General features: G+C 33.3%; 1 protein-coding gene across 1 annotated transcript; it reads right to left on the bottom strand.

Annotated features, from left to right (window-relative positions):
* Positions 1 to 1,103: 1,103 nt before the first annotated feature.
* LOC105317761 (receptor-type tyrosine-protein phosphatase epsilon) lies at positions 1,104 to 19,636 on the bottom strand. The gene is made up of 25 exons (XM_066073482.1): positions 19,594 to 19,636; positions 19,086 to 19,223; positions 18,751 to 18,891; positions 18,060 to 18,197; positions 16,505 to 16,642; positions 13,006 to 13,106; positions 12,430 to 12,539; positions 12,205 to 12,281; positions 10,979 to 11,160; positions 10,831 to 10,888; positions 9,917 to 9,990; positions 9,608 to 9,644; positions 9,398 to 9,495; positions 9,110 to 9,238; positions 7,461 to 7,609; positions 7,063 to 7,198; positions 6,615 to 6,761; positions 6,423 to 6,516; positions 5,245 to 5,318; positions 4,779 to 4,913; positions 3,847 to 3,966; positions 3,596 to 3,738; positions 2,743 to 2,878; positions 2,489 to 2,525; positions 1,104 to 2,005 (listed from the first exon to the last, which is right to left on the bottom strand). Exons 1-25 carry the CDS (start codon positions 19,634 to 19,636, stop codon positions 1,968 to 1,970), a joined length of 2,673 nt encoding a protein of 890 aa, XP_065929554.1. The 3' UTR covers positions 1,104 to 1,967.
* Between the last annotated feature and the right edge of the window lie 1,909 nt (positions 19,637 to 21,545).

Here is a 21,545-nt window from a genome sequence, read left to right as displayed (position 1 = left end):
TTTCGTAACTGACAGTGTAACTGACAGCGAGCAAACGTTAAGTTCTATTCAAAAATATAGATGTCTGCAATATGGTTAAAAATTCATTCCCATAATCTGTCACCAGACCTAAAACAATAAATATTATGCCTTTTAAACACACTGAAATGGAAAAATTGTTAATATGACCAAGTAACGGAATTATCTAAGAAGTCACAGACCCAAGGGCTTATGAATACAAGGCACGTAGCATGTCTTCCCCTCAACAACAACAAAACCTAAAATTTACAACTAAAAACATCATTTACATCAATCCGTTATAAATCTTATCCGTTGGGGTTGCATTATGTCCTAAAATTTGATAACTTTTGTTAGTATAATATATAAATATGGTCTTTATATAAACTTTTTCTTAAATGTTCCAACTGTTTGAAAAAGTGGAAGTGCCAGTATAATTAGAAAATCTTCCAATTCATCATAATGAGAAAAAAGCGTTTCAAAAAAGCAAGTAAAACAATTGCTGAGGTCATTTACTAGTAAAAATGTTGGTGATGGTTTAAATTCAGGTTCTACATACTCGGGTCCCTACAAAAATAAATTATTCATTATAAAGAAACTTTGACCTTCAGGTTCGGAACATCAAAGTACCCTTCCGTTTGGGATGAATTTTGCAGGGTCATCTACCGGTGGACCTCCACTTTAACTGTGCATAAATGATGATGATATCACATCTTTGTCTAGATCGATTTCGGACCCAACGAAAATACACTATTTATTCCAATGAAATTATTTGAATTTACCATCTCTTATACACAAACTCCCAATCAAAGTTTGTTGTTGTTGTCTCACTCTTTACTTTCCAAGTAGTATCATAAATAAATTGTAGAATAATATCATTGATTCATGACTAACTGTGTCGACCTAAAGGTTGTCGTCGGAAACATTCAATTCAATGAATACATTATACACTTCTGTTTTCTGTCCTTCGATCTCTGAATTTCATCTTTTTATGTTTGTGATAGGATTGGTTTCATTCAAAGTGGAATTGCGCTTTGTTCCTTTTGTTTGCTTTTTGATCAGTAGATAGTATAATTCTGTTTACAATTAAATTTATGATTCCTTGCTGATTTTCTAGCTAAACTTTAATAACTTATAACTGTTTACAGAAAATAACAAGGTAATACAAGGTAATACAGGGTGTATGTACAGGCAATGAACAGGCCGCACAGTGCGTTAATTTAAAAAAAAATAGTTGCAGAAAAGGGTTTCTGACAACAATACATGCATGATAAGAAACATGTTTCCTTTTGCATTAAATAGAGTTATGACAATTCAACATTGAGTATCTTCGGTCTAATTTCCTCCATTTCCCCTTTTTTAATGCAAATTACAAAACTCTAATAGAACCAACATAGGTTTTCCTACTGATTGTACAAAGTCTCTGATGTTGTTTCAATGATCTATTGATTGTTGTACACACTCTCTGATGTTGTTTTAATGTTCTACTAATTACTGTACACAGTCTCTGATGTTGTTTCAATGTTCTACTAATTACTGTACACACTCTCTGATGTTGTTTCAATGTTCTACTAATTGCTGTACACACTCTCTGATGTTGTTTCAATGTTCTACTAATTGCTGTACACACTCTCTGATGTTGTTTCAATGTTCTACTAATTGTTGTACACACTCTATTGATTGCTGTACACAGTCTCTGATGTTGTTTCAATGTTCTACTAATTGCTGTACACACTCTCTGATGTTGTTTCAATGTTCTACTAATTACTGTACACACTCTCTGATGTTGTTTCAATGTTCTACTAATTGCTGTACACACTCTCTGATGTTGTTTCAATGTTCTACTAATTGCTGTACACACTCTCTGATGTTGTTTCAATGTTCTACTAATTACTGTACACACTCTCTGATGTTGTTTCAATGTTCTACTAATTGCTGTACACACTTTCTGATGTTGTTTCAATGTTCTACTAATTGCTGTACACAGTCTCTGATGTTGTTTCAATGTTCTACTAATTACTGTACACACTCTCTGATGTTGTTTCAATGTTCTACTAATTGCTGTACACACTCTCTGATGTTGTTTCAATGTTCTACTAATTGCTGTACACACTCTCTGATGTTGTTTCAATGTTCTACTAATTACTGTACACACTTTCTGATGTTGTTTCAATGTTCTACTAATTGCTGTACACACTCTCTGATGTTGTTTCAATGTTCTACTAATTGCTGTACACACTCTCTGATGTTGTTTCAATGTTCTACTAATTACTGTACACACTCTCTGATGTTGTTTCAATGTTCTACTAATTGCTGTACACACTCTCTGATGTTGTTTCAATGTTCTACTAATTGCTGTACACACTATCTGATGTTGTTTCAATGTTCTACTAATTACTGTACACACTCTCTGATGTTGTTTCAATGTTCTACTAATTGCTGTACACATCCTTTTGATTGTTGTACACATTCTCTGATGTTGTTTCAATGTAATCACGCAACGTCTTATACACAAAGGAATACTCCTCCTGTCAATGGGAATGGAAAATATTAAACTAACGATAGAATATACAAACAAACGACCACACAAACAATTTTTGGTTTGATATTTTTTCATTTATATTACGTTTGTATATCTCTTAAAGCGTCATCACATGGATAGACTATTTTTTAAAAAAATTTATTAATGAAATATCATCGAGTGAAAATAAAACCTGAATATATTTAAACACCGAAACATTATACCTGTGTGGAACAGAATTCTGGTCTCCTTGTCTGTAGTTGTCTGATTGTTGTAAACACGTCAATGTTGTCGTCCATGGTGATTTGTTGTATGGAGTTAAACACAGCACAGAATACTCCGCATAGTGATGCACCATCTCTATCATAAGGGAAAAAACTCATTACTTATTCAAATGGAAAGCAACGTTTGTAAAATAATTATGATACAAAAATGTAGTTACTTGCACATATCAAAATGTTTTTATCCAAATAAAAGAATGTTTTTACTAAGTGGTTCATACTGGTATAAAAAAAGAGTACATTACAGAACACATGCATAACACAATTATCTTTGCATTTTATGAACTGACACTGCTAGATGATGCGTTTGAAAGTGTTTTAGAAAAATAAATTAAAAAAGGTGCGTATTACTATTATTTATACACAGTCAAATTGATTTAACTGTTATCATTATTAGTGATTTGACAGTGGGAAAATTACATACAAAAAGAAAAGAAGGACGATAAGGCAAGCTAAAACTCTTTTATAAAAAATCTCAAAAGCTTCTGTTTTGAATAAAATTACTGTTTTACTTTACTGTAACCCAACCTTTCGTTGTCGTATGGTTATAACAAGACTGGTCTGGAAAAGGCTTGGTCGAGAACATTTGTCGTCGCGATCAAGTTTATCGTAAATAAATCACGAAATAAAGTCGTCGTAAATAAAAGTTGGTTTGTCAGTCTATCTATCTATCTATCTATCTATCTATCTATCTATCTATCTATCTATCTATCTATCTATCTATCTATCTATCTATCTATCTATCTATCTGTCTTAATTCTTGTACAACAACCAATGGTTAGAAGGCATCACTTACTTGCTGACTATAGTAATGGGGTTTTCTGTTGAAAGGTTTCGAGTATATGATACTATGCTTCGGAGAAACGATGTGTCTGGATGAGTTCCGGTTGATTTCAGTTGTCCCTTGGGTTCTACAACTACTACTGAATGAGGTTTCTTCTAAAAAAAATTAAAATTCTTGGATATGAGTTGTTTTCTTATAATTAAGTGAGGTAAGTATTTGAATATCTGTGAATTAGAGAATAAACAGATACAAGTTACTATTACCTCCCCGTGAATGATGTTGACTGTAGTGACCTTGACCTCGGTGTCACTCTCAGATTCATGCTGTACAACAAATGGCGGCACGTCCCTGGAAGACGCTATTTCTGGTAACCATGTCTTAGACTAAAAAGGAGTGAAAACTTGTACTTCTGCAATACGTGTTATATTTGTAAAAAGCCGATCTGTGATTTCTTCTTATATTGTCATTATTGTCCTATTGCATCATGATCATTTTAATCTATATAGCTATATATTTGATGCGTACAAATGCTGCGATCAATTCTTTATTTAACGACTACTTTAAAGTTATTAATCACATGCATTATGGCTACGTCTTCTATCTCATGTTATTGTGTTTCATTGATTTTGATTCAGAATCATTTGAAGTCATATTGGGGACTAAGTACCCGAATATGTCGTTGATGATGTATGATGTACTGCCATATTTCTAAACATAAGTAAAATCAAATTGCTATTTGTTTTTTTGACGTTATCTAAATAGCATTGATTACTGAAGCCAAATATCAGAAGTTTTGGAATGTTTATTCATACCCATGTACAAATTGATATGAATTTAAAGCAATATGAGCTGCCATTTTCATGATGAATTTTTTTTAACGAAAATGTTTTTTTCTACTGAAATGACAAAAATATCATGGTTTTTAAATTTCTTTTCGCATAATTTTTGTGAAAAGGGCCGTTAAGGAGCTTTGATTGGAGCGAAATTGAATAATTGTCGTCCTGTACAAAAATTGATTTGCTATATGTTCCTTAGAAGAGATATATTTCCTCTGACAAAAATTGATGATTTTTCCCAACCTTATTTATCATAAAAGTTAAATTACATGCAGACTTAGCATACTAACAGGTTTTTACAGCAAAATAAAATTCTAAAAAATACAGCTCATATTGCTTTAAAATTATGATAAACCCACCGACTCTATTTCATGTAATGGGTTCATACAGACGACTGTGTCAGATTCATGATCATTGAGCAGGCGCAGGAAGTCCACAGCGTCCTCTGGTGTCGGGTAATGAGTCACTATAAACGCTCTATCTTTCTGGTAAGACTAAAGAAAAAATCAAAGTCATTACATTTAAATAAATTCATAGCAACTGTTTTTTCTGATATAATTTTCAAGAAAACTAGCTTTCGTTATGTATTATGGTATAAACTTTAAACTGGATTTAACAATTCAAATTAAATGAATCAGCCATTAAATATATAAACAAGCGGATCAAATATATACTAGTGCGCTCTCCCTTCTAAAATCATTAAGTAATTCGACCATTCATTTTTTTTAGAAATAATTTCAGAAAGGCACGAAATGGCGGACTTTGTATTTCTGTACCTGTACAAGTATGGGCAACATTTTTATTGTGGAATTAAAATGTACTCACTGATACGTGAATCGCATTGATGACGTTGCCTCGTTTACCAACAGATGATGTCAGATATAACATGTATTTGTCCACTGGAAAGAAGAAAAATTATGTAATTGACTAATTTTCATAATAAAATGTAATCGAAGTACTGAAGTACTGACGGTAGTTGATTTTATCGATTATTATTTATCTTAAAATCAACGATAGGTTGTTTTGCTTGGCAAGTAGTATATAATCTGTATTTGAATTACGCACATTTTTATAATATGAATTCTCGGACTTTTCCGACAAGAATTTCGAGAAAAACCTCTTATGAATCATGTTGTGTAATATTTAAAAATCGAAATGATTTCATCAAATTATGTATCGGTATTCAAAATATTTCAAATATTGTATGGATTCAACCAATAATGAACTCTAGTCTCGTTCAATCAGATGCTCGGCTGTCTCCGTTAATCTCCGACAAGTAAGAGATACCAGGTCACGTGATAGCTTGATGATGCGACCTTTAAATATAGACTGACTCTCTGCTTGTCGGAGATGTAGGGAGACAGCCGATGGTTGAACGAGACTATATTGAACTCTGGCGTAGGCAGACTGCAAAAAACTTCAAAATTGTTCGTACTATTTAAAATCTGACTACTGAGTATTTCCAAGGTATTTATAAATAAGTTTCCTTTAAAAAAATGATTCAGCGTACATAACATCGAATTTATCGATTATGTTCAAGCGGTGATGATTTGTGCTTAGGTCCAAACACTGTTTCAGTTTCGGTTTGCCAGAGTAACTGCATTGGAGAGTTGATTAAAATCAACTCCCAAAAATAATTTCAGCTAATGTGTATAACCAATCTAATCTGGAACGTAGGTAATGAATAGTGAATTCTAAAAATGAACACACCTATTAACATCCAATCAAATTACTGTGAATCAATTTTCAATAGCAATAGTTACTTTAATTTCACATATCAACTATGTCAAGTACTTTCATAATTTCAGAAATTACCACTTCCTGTGTGTTCATTTTGATTCAGAGTTCTTCGACGCTTTTGACACTTATTTGCGTATGACAGGTATTCGAAATTTGGTATAAATTCTGACGCATAATTAGAACTTCAATTAGTTTTTACAAATGAATCATTTCATTTTTTTTGGTTTGTTAATAATTGTGAGTATTAGGCAAATTGTACTGACATGGCAAAACATTGTTTCCTCTTTTATTGTCTAAATGCTGACTGGAATTCTTGAAATAAGCACTTGTGTATACTGGTCGAATTTCCATCAGTTTCTGCAAGAAAAAAATGAATAAATTTTTCATCCCTAAACTTAAGCAAATATCAAGGGAATCCCTATATGTTTTTTATTGTTGCTGTGTTCATGTTTTACCTGAAACTCCTTCCTGATGCCTGTTTGGTTAGCTGGGTGATCCCCGGTCAGTGTTTCCATTTTCTTAGTAAAATCAGGAAGACTTTGTGTTTCCATAGAAGCTTTGAATTTTTCGTTCAACGCCAGAAATATCGTCATATACTGTTCCTATAACAAGAGTTCCGAATCAAATAAATTTACAGTTAAACACGGTTATAGCGAACACACTTACAATGAATTGCAGCTTACTGCAAAGTAATTTTCATTCCCCGAGACTTTATTACATGTTGAAAACTTGACGGATATAACGAATTACGCTTACAACGATGCATAATCTCCTGCCTCTTGCAAGCGGGAATAACTGTATTCAATTCATTCAAAAAGTACTAAATATTTTTTTAAGGTCTTACTGGTTTAGTATATATATATTATGCTAATCATCAATGAGTAAATATTCTGACAGACTTACATATGTTTGGACCATGTTCATTCTGTTTGTCCTCATGATCTTTACGTACTCCGCTACATTGATTTTACCAGACGCTTTACCCGCCTTGTACAGAGCATCCAGGGCAATGTACATTCCTGTTCGACCTATTCCTGCGCTACAATTGCATATCACTTTCAGTTAAAGTAGACAATTTAAAAGATAATATTCTTTTATTTTTGATAATAGATTTTACCATTTTCCTTGTATTTGCTGAGGTTTGGTTTCAATTTTTTGTTATTTTACGGTCATCTAACTACAATTCATTTGTTGATGTTGAAAATTTAGTTTCTACATTACCTGACTCATGACAATGTTAATCTGCAAAATTGGATTGTATTTTAACAGAAAACGGTCTATGCATGTATACACAATATTACCTGCAGTGTACCAGTATTGGTGATTTATTCCTACTTGTCCTTGTTCTCATCACGTGACTATGGAAAACAACCAATGAAAGAGGATCCGGGGTACCATGGTCAGGCCACGCGGTGTAGTGATATTGCATAACAGTGCGTGATTTTTTTTGCTGATAATGGAGGAGAAATAAAAAAAAAATTACACTACAAAAAATGCGTAAAACGAATTTTATTATTCTCTCACTTTTTTATTAACAACATACATGCATGTCTTTTTGGTTCCTTCTTAAACAATATACTGTATGTGATAGCATGTATACAAGTTAGCCAAAAATTCGTTTTATACACTCTATTATTTGAAGATTTTTCCTGTATATTCTTCGATTCCTGTTGTGCCCTTTGGAACAATACATGACGTAATTATTATATATTTATACAAATATGCAGAATGATTATAATAGAGCACATAATAAAATCTTTCGTGGTCTGATGTAGTCGTTTAAATCTCAGTAATGGAAGCAAGCGGAAGACGTTGGCATTATATATATATGTATTAGGGCATGTATAATTTTGATCGACTTTACATTTCTGGCCTAAACTTACATGTATCTAGTCCATGTGGGTCAGAGTCAAAATTTAGTGATGTCGACACTAAGGAGCAATGTGCCGGATAATTATGCCAGTGCCAAGGTGGCATTTTTCACCCGTTTAAGCTGCATATCCCGAAAAATTCAAATATGCCATATGATAGACCATTGCATAAAGAGTTAACAACCACCTTTGTTTTCATTGTATCTCACCTGTCAGGTGAAATATTTACCTTTCAAAAAAAATTCCTTCAGGAAAATAATTTTTCCCATACGAAAAATAATATTCCTATAGGTAATTTAAAATTTCCAATTGGAAAACAAGAATTTCTTGTAGGAATTTCAATTCCGATAGGATTTGATAAAATCCGATAGGAAAACTTAATATCCTATAGGAAAACTACATGTCTTAATCAAATTCCTACAGGAAATAACATTCTCCTATAGGAAATATAATTCGTATCAGACTTTTAAAAATGCTATAGGATTGTCAATATTTCCTCTAGGAGAATTAATACTCCTATGGGAATTATCATTTCCGATTGGATATTAATTTTTAAAGGTAAATATCTCACCTGTCAGGTGAAACACACTTAAAACAAAAGTGGTTATATACTCTCTAGACAATGGTCTATCATTTGGTATATATGGATTTTTCCGGATCTTTGTTTTAAGCGGGTACAAAAATGCCACCTTGGCACTGGCACAATTATCCGGCACAGTGTTTAAGGTTTAACTATCGCATCAGATAAAGCCATGGATTGGTTAAAAAGAACAATCAAACAACCAGCAGTAAATTACCATTTATTCTCATTAGTAGCTGACGAACGATTACTAGTGTAGTCAATGGAGTCTGGTAGTTCTAGATTTTAAGAGATGTCATTAAATCTCCATAGCCACGACGTCATTGGCTTTTTTACTACAACGTTAACGTTCCAAGGTTGTCAACGCCCGAGAAATATTAAAAGGGGCGATATGGCTGAAAGCTGTCAATATTAGAGCCTTTGTTACGTATCCAAACTCGACTACTATTAAAGCATTGTACATTTACAACACAGCACAATTATAGAAGTATGATATTACCTGCTTGTGCGAAACTGATAGTTTTCTTATGACGTAAAAGGCGTATTGTTTTTCCTCCTTATTCTTGATGACGATCTTTCCGTGACGTCTTGCTTTCATTTTCCCAGGCCAGTATTGAAAACATTTCACCTGATTGTATTTCATGCATGCAAGTTATGTCTTTCATAAAATGAAGATTTCGGCAAAAATAATTAGTATTCAATTGATTATACTTCTACAAACGTTTAATATCACAAAAAACACGAAATACTTCTACCAAATTTATTTGTTTGTCTCAAATTTACCTACCTGTACTCCTTCTTTTAAGTTGGTCAACATTACAATTTGTGTAACATTTTCTTGCCAGATCATTGTCCAAAAATCATCCAGTGTGTTCTGTTTAGGACCTTTATAACAAGGCATGTAAAGGATGTTTTCAGTATTTAAAAAAGAATACTTACATGACCACGTGGTTAAACTTGAAATTCAAATTAAATTTTTTGTCGTAAAAAAGTTTACCTTGTGATGCAATATACGCTCTCTCTTCTTCCAATCCCTTCAAAAAATATTTGATGAGATAAGACCAAATAAATGAATGCTAATAAATCACAAACTACATATAATCAATGATTTACTTATGGCTGGAAAATATAATAATGGAATCAAAATACTTGTAAACAAATGGTTTAATGTCAATTTTGTTTTTAAAGATCATTTTACGAGAATGTAATTATTTACGACTTTGTCGTAAGTTCTTCTGTAAATTGCAGCAAAGATTTGCAATGCTTGATTATACAAATATGATAAAGTTTACTGAGTGATACTCACACTAATGTAGTTTGCATTGATGTAGTCACCAGATGGTTTATCTAGTTCTGTCAGAATGACCCTGGAGTGATCATCTGTAATAAAAGACCACTTCAGTGGGTAAGTGCAGGGAGGACTCGACAAATCTCGGTAAGAATTAATCATTAGGCTACATTCTTCAAGAGGGCTGGATGGCCGAAGCCATTGTTAGATTGTTTTTACCTTCTTTAGACGAAAATTAAAAAAAAATAGTAAGATGTTCAAATTTTAATGCTAAAATTCTTGCTTTTTTTTACTTAATGATATTTTTTGTTTCTGTCAATTGATTTTATAGTTAAAGAAAATCCAATACATGTATCCGATAGATAAATGAAACTTCAGAACAAGATTCTGCCAGTACTAAAAAAACTCCACATTGACCAGAAGGCAAAGAGTTAAACTGTTTTGTTATACTTTCATGTTAAATACTGAAATCTGATTGGTTAAGACGCAGTTAATAATATTTACTATTACCCTCAGCGTTAGCAACGCACTTGGCAACGGGTAACATTAAAAAATGTTACATGCGCGAACATTATGCGCGTACGGTTCGCTGTAGAATTCACATTATTCCTATATAAAAGCAGTAAAATTTTCTTAAAAATTTTAAAAAAGACATTCAGTATAACAAAATAAATAGTGCCTGTTTGGGAGGATAACAGTTGAAATTGACACCCCTCGAAAACCATTGTCAACCTCCGCTTCGCGTCGGTTGACAATGGTTTTCTCGGGGTGTCAATTTCAACTGTTACCCTCCCAAACAGGCACTATTTATATAATAGCAGCTTCTTTTTAAATAATTTTAGAAATTATTACTGCAAAGAACTTTTGGACAAGAAAATATTTGTACTTCTTTTATCACCTTCAAGGGAACGTAGTTTTGAATCTGTTTTTACCTAGATTTTCCTGGCGTTTTCCATCTTCGCAGGAATGTTGTTCTCCATATGGCAACATCTAAGAAATTAAAACAGAAAGTAGGAAAAACAAAACAAAACAATTTCAACTTATTTATGAGACGGACCAATTGACAGAAAGATCGCTTACAGCGTATTCTCTTTTGAATCCGTTATCTTCATCTTCTCTCCTTTCATTTATTGCACTTTCGATATCACTGATCGGGATATCACATATGGTCTTATTGTTATTTGAATTCAAAACAGGTTTGTCATCGGTTTCCTTATTTTCATAGATGTTTGTTAATCCAGTATTCTCACTTCCGTTGCGCACTGAAACAAACAAAATACAGAGGTGAATTCCGGGCCTACTTGTAGTTGGTTAAAGAAAAGGTACATAGTTGACATCGTTTTTTTGTATAAGCCCAAAGGTGCTTGAGGACAAAACCCAGCCCCCCTTAACCCCCAATTTAACCCCCCGGGGTAGTTGACTTTTTTGATAGAAATTACTTTTAAGTCATGTACACAACATGTTCAATTTTAAATGTCTACAAATTAACGGAAAATAAATGATTGCTGTAAAGGAACTGCTATCAAAAAAGCATCAACTAGCCCGGGGGTCCAAATCGGGGGAAGGGGGCCCTGTCCTCCAGCACCTGTGTACAAGCCAGGTTACATTGTTTTATCCAATCTTATTAATTCTCTGCAATATGTACAACAGGTTTTTTCTTCGTCGAAAAAAAAACAAAACAAGGAAGCTTAGGAACTTAAATATAAAATACATAGAGTAGATAGCCAAAAAAATTAAGTGTGATACGCTTATATAGAATATCGACAAATCAGAACGTACCTATGCTGATGCCTGAATATGAACTTGACTAAATAATTAGAGAGTTACACTTCCAAAGAGAAAAGAAGTTTCATATTTTGCAATCTCAAAGGTACCACATGCACGCCGCTTTTCATACATTCAATTAATGAAAAGTAAGGTGAGTTTGTGTATACACTACATCTTAACAGTCGAAACTGATTCATTATAACAAAATGAAGATATTGCATCAAAATACACGAAGCATATATAGGAACTTTTGTTTTTCAATTAGAATAGTTAAGTTTCACATCGTGACTTCACAATGATCAGACGCTAAAACTTCTAAATATTTTAAAGTATAGTTATGTTGCAATCTAAACGTCATAACGATATCACAACGGAGATCTTAATGACTTTATGACTTTTATCTGAATAATTGTATTGTTATTGTCCTTTACAAAAGTTTGGATTATTGAGAATCAAAAACAACAACGTTTGATTCCCAATAATCTCATTTTTTGTAAAGGACATTATTCTAAGCATTATTCTAAGCATCTATTACTTACAATGTGCATTCTCTTCCCTCTCCTGAATACGTTTCTCTGATCCTTGCATTTCATCCTTTGGTTTTGTTGTTCTCGTTCTTCAAAATAACAGTAATTATATAACGAAGTATGTAACACATTATGTTCTACCAATAATTTAACATCAAACATTTTGCTAATATACAACTGCAAAATAGGCTAAAACACGTACAATGTTACAGTAATAACGAGCTACATATATGTTACCTCTTAAACACAATGATAAAGACAACAACTAGGATGGCCAGGACTACTGCCGCTACCACACCAACAATAACGGCAGTGTTGTCATCTGGATCGTTTGGCGGCGTGTCAATCTGTGTAATAAAGAGTGATGAATCAAGCTGTATAATTATTGAAACGACACAAATGAATAAGACAATTATAATGAATAAAATCATACGGTCAGAAAAATCTCCTCAATCATATTGATTAAATAGCACAGTACGGTTTTGATTCCAAAAGCGTAACCGTGGAAAAGAAAAAAAATAAGAATATGACTTCTAATTCATGTCACTGATTAAGCATATAACGTCAGGTCTAGAATCTGTAGAATTACTATTACTGATTCAAGCGTGTCTTATTTTACCCAAGGTCTCATGTTGAAAACTGGAATTTGATATCACATTGTTTCTCAATTGATATAAATGAAATTATTTATGCTCGTAGAAATGCAGAGGTTCAGAGAGAAAACATACATAACATAACATAATGAAAATAAAGCATCCATTCATGTCGAAAAAAAATCATATAAATTATACATGTACATATCTTCTAATTTACCTGTTCACATGTTCCGGCTATGACGTCACAGGTTCTATTATTAGCACAAACTGCCTGGCATGTTTCGTTACAGTTGTAACCATATGATCCCCATTTACAACCTGAAATAACCGGCACATATAAAAGATATAATTAAAATGTGATTGTTTAAATCCGGTTTGTATAATTTACCTTTTAGAAGGGCATTTAAGAAGTCGTGTAAAACAGTAGATTGATTACTAGAGCTCTTTTTACAATCAGTGTGTTGAAAATCATTTCAAATTGTTTTAATCTTATTTGATTTACTTTGTGTACAATTTGTTCCTTTATTATCATACATCAAAACGTATCACCCTTAGAAATAATACATAAACAAAAAAAACTTAGTGACCGTGCATACATATTCGCCTTTATAAATTATATGACTGCCGTCACGAGAAAAGGGCCCTTAAGGTCAAAATTTCACAAATTCACTTTTTTGTCAATTCTGATTAGTCAACTCTTTCTGAATACAAATATACAAAGATATCCAGGATCATGTGTGTTTTAAGCATTTTATGACAATTTTAGTAAGAGATGTTTAACACGACTTTGACGTAGCTCGTCGAAAACGTCACGACGTTACAAACGTCAAAATTTTTTTGCAATAATTTTATTCTTCAATACTTCCTTTCATCGTCTTTAATCGTTTGAAGTAGAATTAATTAATATTTTTTCTACAAATCTAGATTTCTTACAATTTTTCAAAAAGAGATTAAAACATATATATGCGCATTTTGAATATCCAGATATACTTAAGGAATGAATGTAATATTTTTTAGTTTTATACGATATAAAATGGTTTGGGACAGTTTACGCTTTATAAACCGCGAAGCGGTTTATAAAAAAGCGTAAACTGCCCCAAACCATTTTATATCGTATAAAACTAAAAAATATTACATTCATTGCTTATAATTTAATTATTTTTGCTATTAATTGTAGATAATTTAATTCTGGTTGTAACGCGTTTTCTGATTGGCTAAAAAAATTATTTTATATTGTATAAAGAATGTTGCCTACGTCATAGTAAGACTAACGTCAAAAATGTATTAATCCGCCTGACGTTACGTTTGAATTTTGTACAATTTGATATCAATTTGATGGTCAAATGACCGTTTTTATCTACAATTAATAGCAAAAATAATTAAATTATAAGCAATGAATGTAATATTTTTTAGTTTTATACGATATAAAATGGTTTGGGGCAGTTTACGCTTTTTTATAAACCGCGAAAAATATTACATTCATTCCTTAAATAAAAACGGTCATTTGACCATCAAATTGATATCAAATTGTACAAAATTCAAACGTAACCAAACCAACAAAATACAAAAGATATCCCACGTGCTGAATCTACACTTCTTTTCAATCGCTTTGTAAGTTCATGCATACCGTTGTATTTTTGTGATGCGATTTTTATAAACCATAATCGTTGAAATAATTAATAATAAATAAGCATTATTCACTCTTGTTTTCAAAATGCAAGATTGCAAGTGAATTTCAATAAGACATCTGCAGTAATTATGTCCATTCTTTTGCACTAATTGGTAGTACAGTGCCGATAGACGTAGCTTATACTCAGTGAGAAGTAACATGTTGACTAAATTTAATTTTCTTATTATCGATGTTTCACGATGAATGAATATATAAATCTCTCTCTCTCTCTCTCTCTCTCTCTCTCTCTCTCTCTCTCTCTCTCTCTCTCTCTCTCTCTCTCTCTCTCTCTCTCAAAATGACAAATGACAAATTAAATGAAAGACGTTTGTAGAGTGCATAAAGTTGCATACGAGATTCCGAAGTTTTAAGAAATATTGCGATTCTCGGATTTTGTTTTTGTCCCTGTACATGTACATTGAAACAAACACGACTAAACATTGACTTCAGTATAATCGAAAATTGTTTTTTGTATAAAAAAGAAAATACGAGAAACCATCATCTATGAAGGTGAATTGTACGGCCATGCATGTTATTAATTGTAAATGTCGCACTTGTAGTGTTTATATGTATCGATAAACATGAATTGATTTATAAAACGGCAATTTCATTGACTTGATATCAAACGTATAGTAGCATGCGCGGATCTAGAGGGGGGGTCGGGGGGGTCCCGACCCCCCCCTGGAAAATGAAAATTTATTAAATTTACATAGTAAAATTATCGCGAAAATATGCCTCGGACCCCCCCTGGCAAACACAATTATCCTTCGGACCCCCCCCCCCCCCTGGAAAAATTTTCTGGATCCGCGCATGAGTAGTATAATGATTGCGTTTACAAACCTGTTTAATTTAAGGAATTTTAAAACATGTACGTAACTGATCTGAGATGAATACAATCATATAAAATGCTATAAATCCATGAAAATGTGGTGAGTTTTCAGGCACGCTATGACTGATTTTTTTATGTATATATAAGTTAGCTCAAAAAGTACACACAACATGTGGATTTCGGTTATTAAATTGCACAAGAAAACAAAATATGTTGCGCTCAAATAATAAACAAGTTTTTAATTCGTACAGGTACACATGTATATACTTTTATGTTGTTTCATTAAAGGCACTTAACATGAGAATAAGAATCAGATTTTTCCATGAAATCAAATGCGATATATCAGAGTAGATTTTTACGCTGTCAAAATATTTCTCAAACTCTTGTAATTATTTATAGCTTTTTAATTCGTTTAATAATTTCAAAATTTGATCGCAAATTCTTAAATTGTAATAGAATATGCGGGAATTTATTTTGTATGTTGACAGTAGCACTATAATTGAGACGGGTCTTTGATTTCTACATGTAACAATGATTTATAAAAAAAAAAAGTGATTTCCCAATTAGAGCTAAATTTCATCACACACCAGAATGTAAAATGTGGTGTTTAAGTTTCATAGCGAATGCAAAAGCAGGAATTTTATAACGTTTCAGCATCATCTTGTGTGCAACATTACGCGTTCGAAATGTGTAGATATTGACGTTACATGTGTTTATTTCATTTATCAAATGTTTATTTTTTAAATCAACATGTTATATTTGACTGAAAAAATATTAATCGCGGTATTAAAACAAGGCCAGACTCTAGTTATTCAGAAAACACAACACAGACGCAGAAAAAAATAGAAACAAAAAATTAGAAAACTGCGTTTACAATGCTGCAACTTTGACGTCGTTTTCTGAGCATTGTGACGTCAAAAGATAAGGGCCCTTTTCTCATGACGGCAGTCATATATGTACAGAAGAGGCCTTTAGGCCTTATCGGTCACCTGATTAACTGCACTGTGGCTTTTGCAATGTTTATCCATGTGCAGTATAATTACAGGGCTTATAAAACCATTTACAATATTCCAGGATTGTTCGATTCAATAAACTTTTTACATCCAAAAAAAAAACAAAAACAAAACTGTAGCATAACTTACCAGTGACCGAGTGACTCATGTGACCCAAAAAGTGCCATTTCCTTTGGAATAAAATTACCCGTTTGAATTGATTTACCTTGTGTACAGTTGGTCCCTTCATATCCTGCATCACATCCATTAAGACAGGAGCCGTTGACATGGTGGCAGGCTTCCTTCTGTACACAGTTACCACAGGACTCGGTACAGTTTTGACCAAATTCACCCGCCTTACACTCTGTAGAGATTATAATCAAATGATTGTTGCGAAGTGTACAATACATTAAATGTCGTTTCCCCCTTTTTGTGTTTTTAAAAAAGAAAGATACTGTCTACTATTCATGTTGCTTTTTAGCAGGGCTCTGCTGAAAGCAGAGTTCTGGCTATAGGCAGGCAAATCGCCAATGCTACAATAAATAGCACAATTTCAAAAGTAAACAAAAAACCAAACAGCGTCAAAGTAAAAGCTTCCGCTGTACGAAAAAGTAACACAAAGAGCCACGTTTTGTCAAAAGTGTTGGCATTTTGTTTCTTTTTTTTAATTTCGGGAGAATTGTCTATCTTTTTAATTTTTCTATTAGTAACGTTTTTTGAAAACAAGACTATGCATTTTGGACACATACAATGCGCATGAATTTCCATGAACTTCTTTGCCGCGCGTTGAAGAAATGAGGATTGAATATATAACGCTTGCTGCAAAATTCAAGGCAGCAACTGTTGAACTTTTTTTTGCTAGACAGACATATTTCTGTTTATAGCCGCTTACAAAATTTGATCGCTCTCTGACGCCTTGCCGACATTAAAAGCATGAGAGAGAGAGAGAGAGAGAGAGAGAGAGATTTTCAGTCTTTACTACACAATATGCATAATTAAAGACACGCCAAAAGAGCCCAGCTTTCAGTACTTCAGTACTTTGATTTTAATCATTCATTTATAATATTAAACCTCACCTAGCTTTGAATGAAAATTCCATACATAATTCTACACAATAAGTTAATCATGATACAATTTCAATGATACAAATTTATTGCACACCTGAAAAAAGAAAATAAATCTATCCAATATTTGAACTCATTGTCTTTTTATTGAAACACATGCTTGTTTTACGGTTGTGAAAACACGATTTGGAACGTCATCCCGATCGTTTCCAAAATGCAAGAAAAATTGGTTAATTGTATCCCATTTGAGGTCAATCTTGGTCGATATACCCTCCCTCACATGGTTGTTTAAAAAAGCCAAGCAATGTATTAAGTAAACTCTTGGTGTAATGTCTTCATTTATGAGAACTATTTTGAGACTTATCTAAATTACTGATCTCATGCACAAATTTGCAAAACAGAAATAATACATAAACAAAAAAAAACTTAGTGACCGTGCATACATAGTCAATTTAAAAATTACATATGTACAGAAGAGGCCTTTAGGCCTTATTAGTCACCTGATTAACTGCAGCGTGGCTTTTGCAATGTATATCCATGTGCATTATAATTACAGGGCTTATGAAACCATTTACAATATTCCAGGATTGTTCGATTCAATAAACTTTTTACATCCAAAAACAAAACTGTAGCATAACTTACAGTGACCGAGTGACTCATGTGACCCAAAAAGTGCCAGTCTCTTTGGAATAAAATTACCCGTTTGAATTGATTTACCTTGTGTACAGTTGGTCCCTTCATATCCTGCATCACATCCATTAAGACAGGAGCCGTTGACATGGTGGCAGGCTTCATTCTGTACACAGTTCCCACAGGACTCGGTACAGTTTTGACCAAATTCACCCGCCTTACACTCTGTAGAGATTATAATCAAATGATTGTTGCGAAGTGTACAATACATTAAATGACGTTTTCCATCTTTTTGTATTTTCAAAAAAGAAAGATACTGTCTAATGTGCATGTTGCTTTTTTAATCATTCATTTATAATATTGCACCTCACCAAGCTTTGAATGAAAATGCCATACATAATTCTACACAATAAGTTAATCATGATAAAATTTCAATGATACAAGTTTAATACACATCTGAAAAAAGAAAATAAATCTATCCAATATTTGAACTCATTGTCTTTTTATTGAAACACATGATTGTTTTACGGTTGTGAAAACACGATTTGGAACGTCATCCCGATCGTTTCCAATATGCAAGAAAAAGTGGTTACTTGTATCACATTTGAGGTCAATCCTGGTCGATATACCCTCCATCACATGGTTGTTTAAAAAAGCCAAGCAATGTATTTAGTAAACTCTTGGTTTAATGTCTTCATTTATGAGAACTATTTTGAGACTTATCTAAATTACTGATCTCATGCACAAATTCGCAAAACAGAACAGAAAAAAACCTTACTGATTTTACATTGGAGGTCTCTCCATCCTGGCTGACACCCTCCCCTACACTCTCCCGTGACCCTGTCACATTTCCCAGGAACTCCACAGTTCATACTACAATTCTCACGACAATTGTACCCAAACAATCCGACAGGACACTCTGCAAAACGAAAAGATAGATGTGTACTAAGTACAAAAGGATCATATACAGTATACATGATTTATTACGCCCCATGTTATTTTCCCCCTTTTGAACTTGTAAACGGTAGCATAACTTACAGTGACCGAGTGACTCATGTGACCCAAAAAGTGCCATTTTCTTTGGAATAAAATTACCCGTTTGAATTGATTTACCTTGTGTACAGTTGGTTCCTTCATATCCTGCATCACAGCCATTAAGACAGGAGCCGTTGACATGGTGGCAGGCTTCCTTCTGTACACAGTTCCCACAGGACTCGGTACAGTTTTGACCAAATTCACCCGCCTTACACTCTGTAGAGATTATAATCAAATGATTGTTGCGAAGTGTACAATACATTAAATGTCGTTTTCCCCCTTTTTGTATTTTCAAAAAAGAAAGATACTGTCTAATGTGCATGTTGCTTTTTTTAATCATTCATTTTTAATATTGCATCTCACCAAGCTTTGAATAAAAATGCCAGACATAATTCTACACAATAAGTTAATCATGATAAAATTTCAATGATACAAGTTTAATACACATCTGAAAAAAAGAAAATAAATCCATCCAATATTTGAACTCATTGTCTTTTTATTGAAACACGTGCTAGTTTTACGGTTGTGAGAACACGAATTGGAACGCCATCCCGATCGTTTCCAATATGCAAGAAAAAGTGGTTACTTGTATCACATTTGAGGTCAATCCTGGTCGATATACCCTCCATCACATGGTTGTTTAAAAAACCCAAGCAATGTATTTAGTAAACTCTTGGTCTAATGTCTTCATTTATGAGAACTATTTTGAGACTTATATCTAAATTACTGATCTCATGCACAAATTTGCAAAACAGAACAGAAAAAGACCTTACTAATTTTACATTGGAGGTCTCTCCATCCTGGCTGACACCCTCCCCTACACTCTCCCGTTGTCACATTAAAATTCATCATTGTATATTTAGTTTCGTATTTTAACTTAACTACATATCCCGTGGTGAGCCCCTTAGTATTTTAGTCTTACGTATTTGTAAATACCCATATTGAACTTCAGTTCACTGGGCCTTAAACCCGCCAGTCCGTGCAGTATCAGTTTGGACGCGGCAGTCCAGAGGGAAGGACGTTCTTATACTTCTCTCGTGCATACCATCCAGTCACTATGCATTTTGTTAATATAAATAGCTGTGTGCTAACTCTGGGGTGAACTTGGTACTGGTTTTTTTTCTGAGGTGAGGTTTATTAATTGTCAATTTTATCGTCATTTCGTTCATTACTGTTCTAAAACACCCAGTCATGGTATTCCAATCGTTTTTATGCTTATTTGCTACGTTTGAATTTAAATGTCTATGTTTAGATACACGTGTTTGAATCTATTATAAATGGGTATATCCCTCTAACTATTTTTAGAATCGGTAGGACAACAAAGAAGTGCCTTTAAGCAAAATAGTCCCTATACTTGCAGAGTGTATATACATTTATTGGGACATTTTAAATCAGAATGGTTGACACATGTCAGAAAAGAGGATTTGCAATTTTTAAAACAAGTGTCAAAATTGAATTATCATTTGAAGAAAAGAATTGAAATTGTTTGATATACACCCTTTCCAAAACTGAGAAATTCCCTACTTTTACTTTCATTTTCAGAGTTTTTCAATACAGACGCATTTTGCCGGAAAACGAATCTGACTTCAAACCACGAAATTTTAACAGGAAAGAGACAATTTGATGAGCTTTCATTCAAGAGGTCCCTCGTTGCTGAACGAAAATTAGGGCCGGAGCTATGAACAATAACGTTAACATTACCGCCTATGGAAAATGCATTAGTGGACTATACCCAAGTATGGCGGACTATTATGGTCATATTCCTTTTGTAGTCATGAGTAGTATTATGAAACACTGCATTTAAGTAATTATGAGTTAGTATTTTGTGAGTGTAAAAGCTAACATGCTTTATAGTAAGTCTTCTTTAAGACTGTGTATCAGTATTTTGTGTGTAATAAGCGTCTAAGCTAAGTGTGTCATTCATGACCGTATAGCCTGTAAGTAAAGTATGGTGCGTATTGGTGTAAAAGCCACAGTATCTTTTGTCGTGTACTTAATGTGTTTGTGTACTATGTTGGCGCAGGTCCCTTGTTCCATCTGTTGTGTAAACCACTTTCATCGATGGTGGCCGAGTATTGGTGACGTCGTGTGTAGACCAAGTGGCCAGTAGAGAACATTGTCTATTGGAGGACCTCACCAGTCCATTCTTGTCAAGACCAAGTGGCAATAGACAACAGTGGAGGACCTTACCAGTTCCCATACAAGGACAATTACTTTCAATGGGTATCAATTCAAACTATATTTAATATGTAAAAACAATGTAAAAATATTGTCTTATTCTTTGTCTTACAGTAAATATAAATTATAATTAATTCCGCACGAAAATCTGTGACACCCGTGACCCTGTCACATTTCCCCGGAACTCCACAGTTCATACTACAATTCTCACGACAATTGTACCCAAACAACCCGACAGGACACTCTGCAAAATGAAAAGACAGAAGTGTACTAAGTACAACAGGATCGTATACAGTATACATGATTTTTTACGCCCCATTTTATTTTCGCTCTTTTCAACTTGTAAACGGTAGCATAACT

The sequence above is a fragment of the Magallana gigas genome, chromosome 10 (assembly GCF_963853765.1).
Source record: "Magallana gigas chromosome 10, xbMagGiga1.1, whole genome shotgun sequence".
In the NCBI taxonomy this organism is placed as follows: Eukaryota; Metazoa; Mollusca; class Bivalvia; order Ostreida; family Ostreidae; genus Magallana; species Magallana gigas.
Note: the sequence above shows the minus strand (reverse complement) of the source record. Positions and strands in the feature narration are given on the sequence as shown.

Coding starts and splice junctions, on each gene's coding strand:
- LOC105317761 (XM_066073482.1), bottom strand. CDS start 19,636: ATGGAGGGTATATCGACCAGGATTGACCTCAAATGTGATACAA. Junction 11,161..12,204: donor GAGGGAAGAGAATGCACATT/GTAAGTAATAGA, acceptor TGTTTGTTTCAG/TGCGCAACGGAAGTGAGAAT. Junction 2,879..3,595: donor CCCATTACTATAGTCAGCAA/GTAAGTGATGCC, acceptor CCCTTATGATAG/AGATGGTGCATCACTATGCG.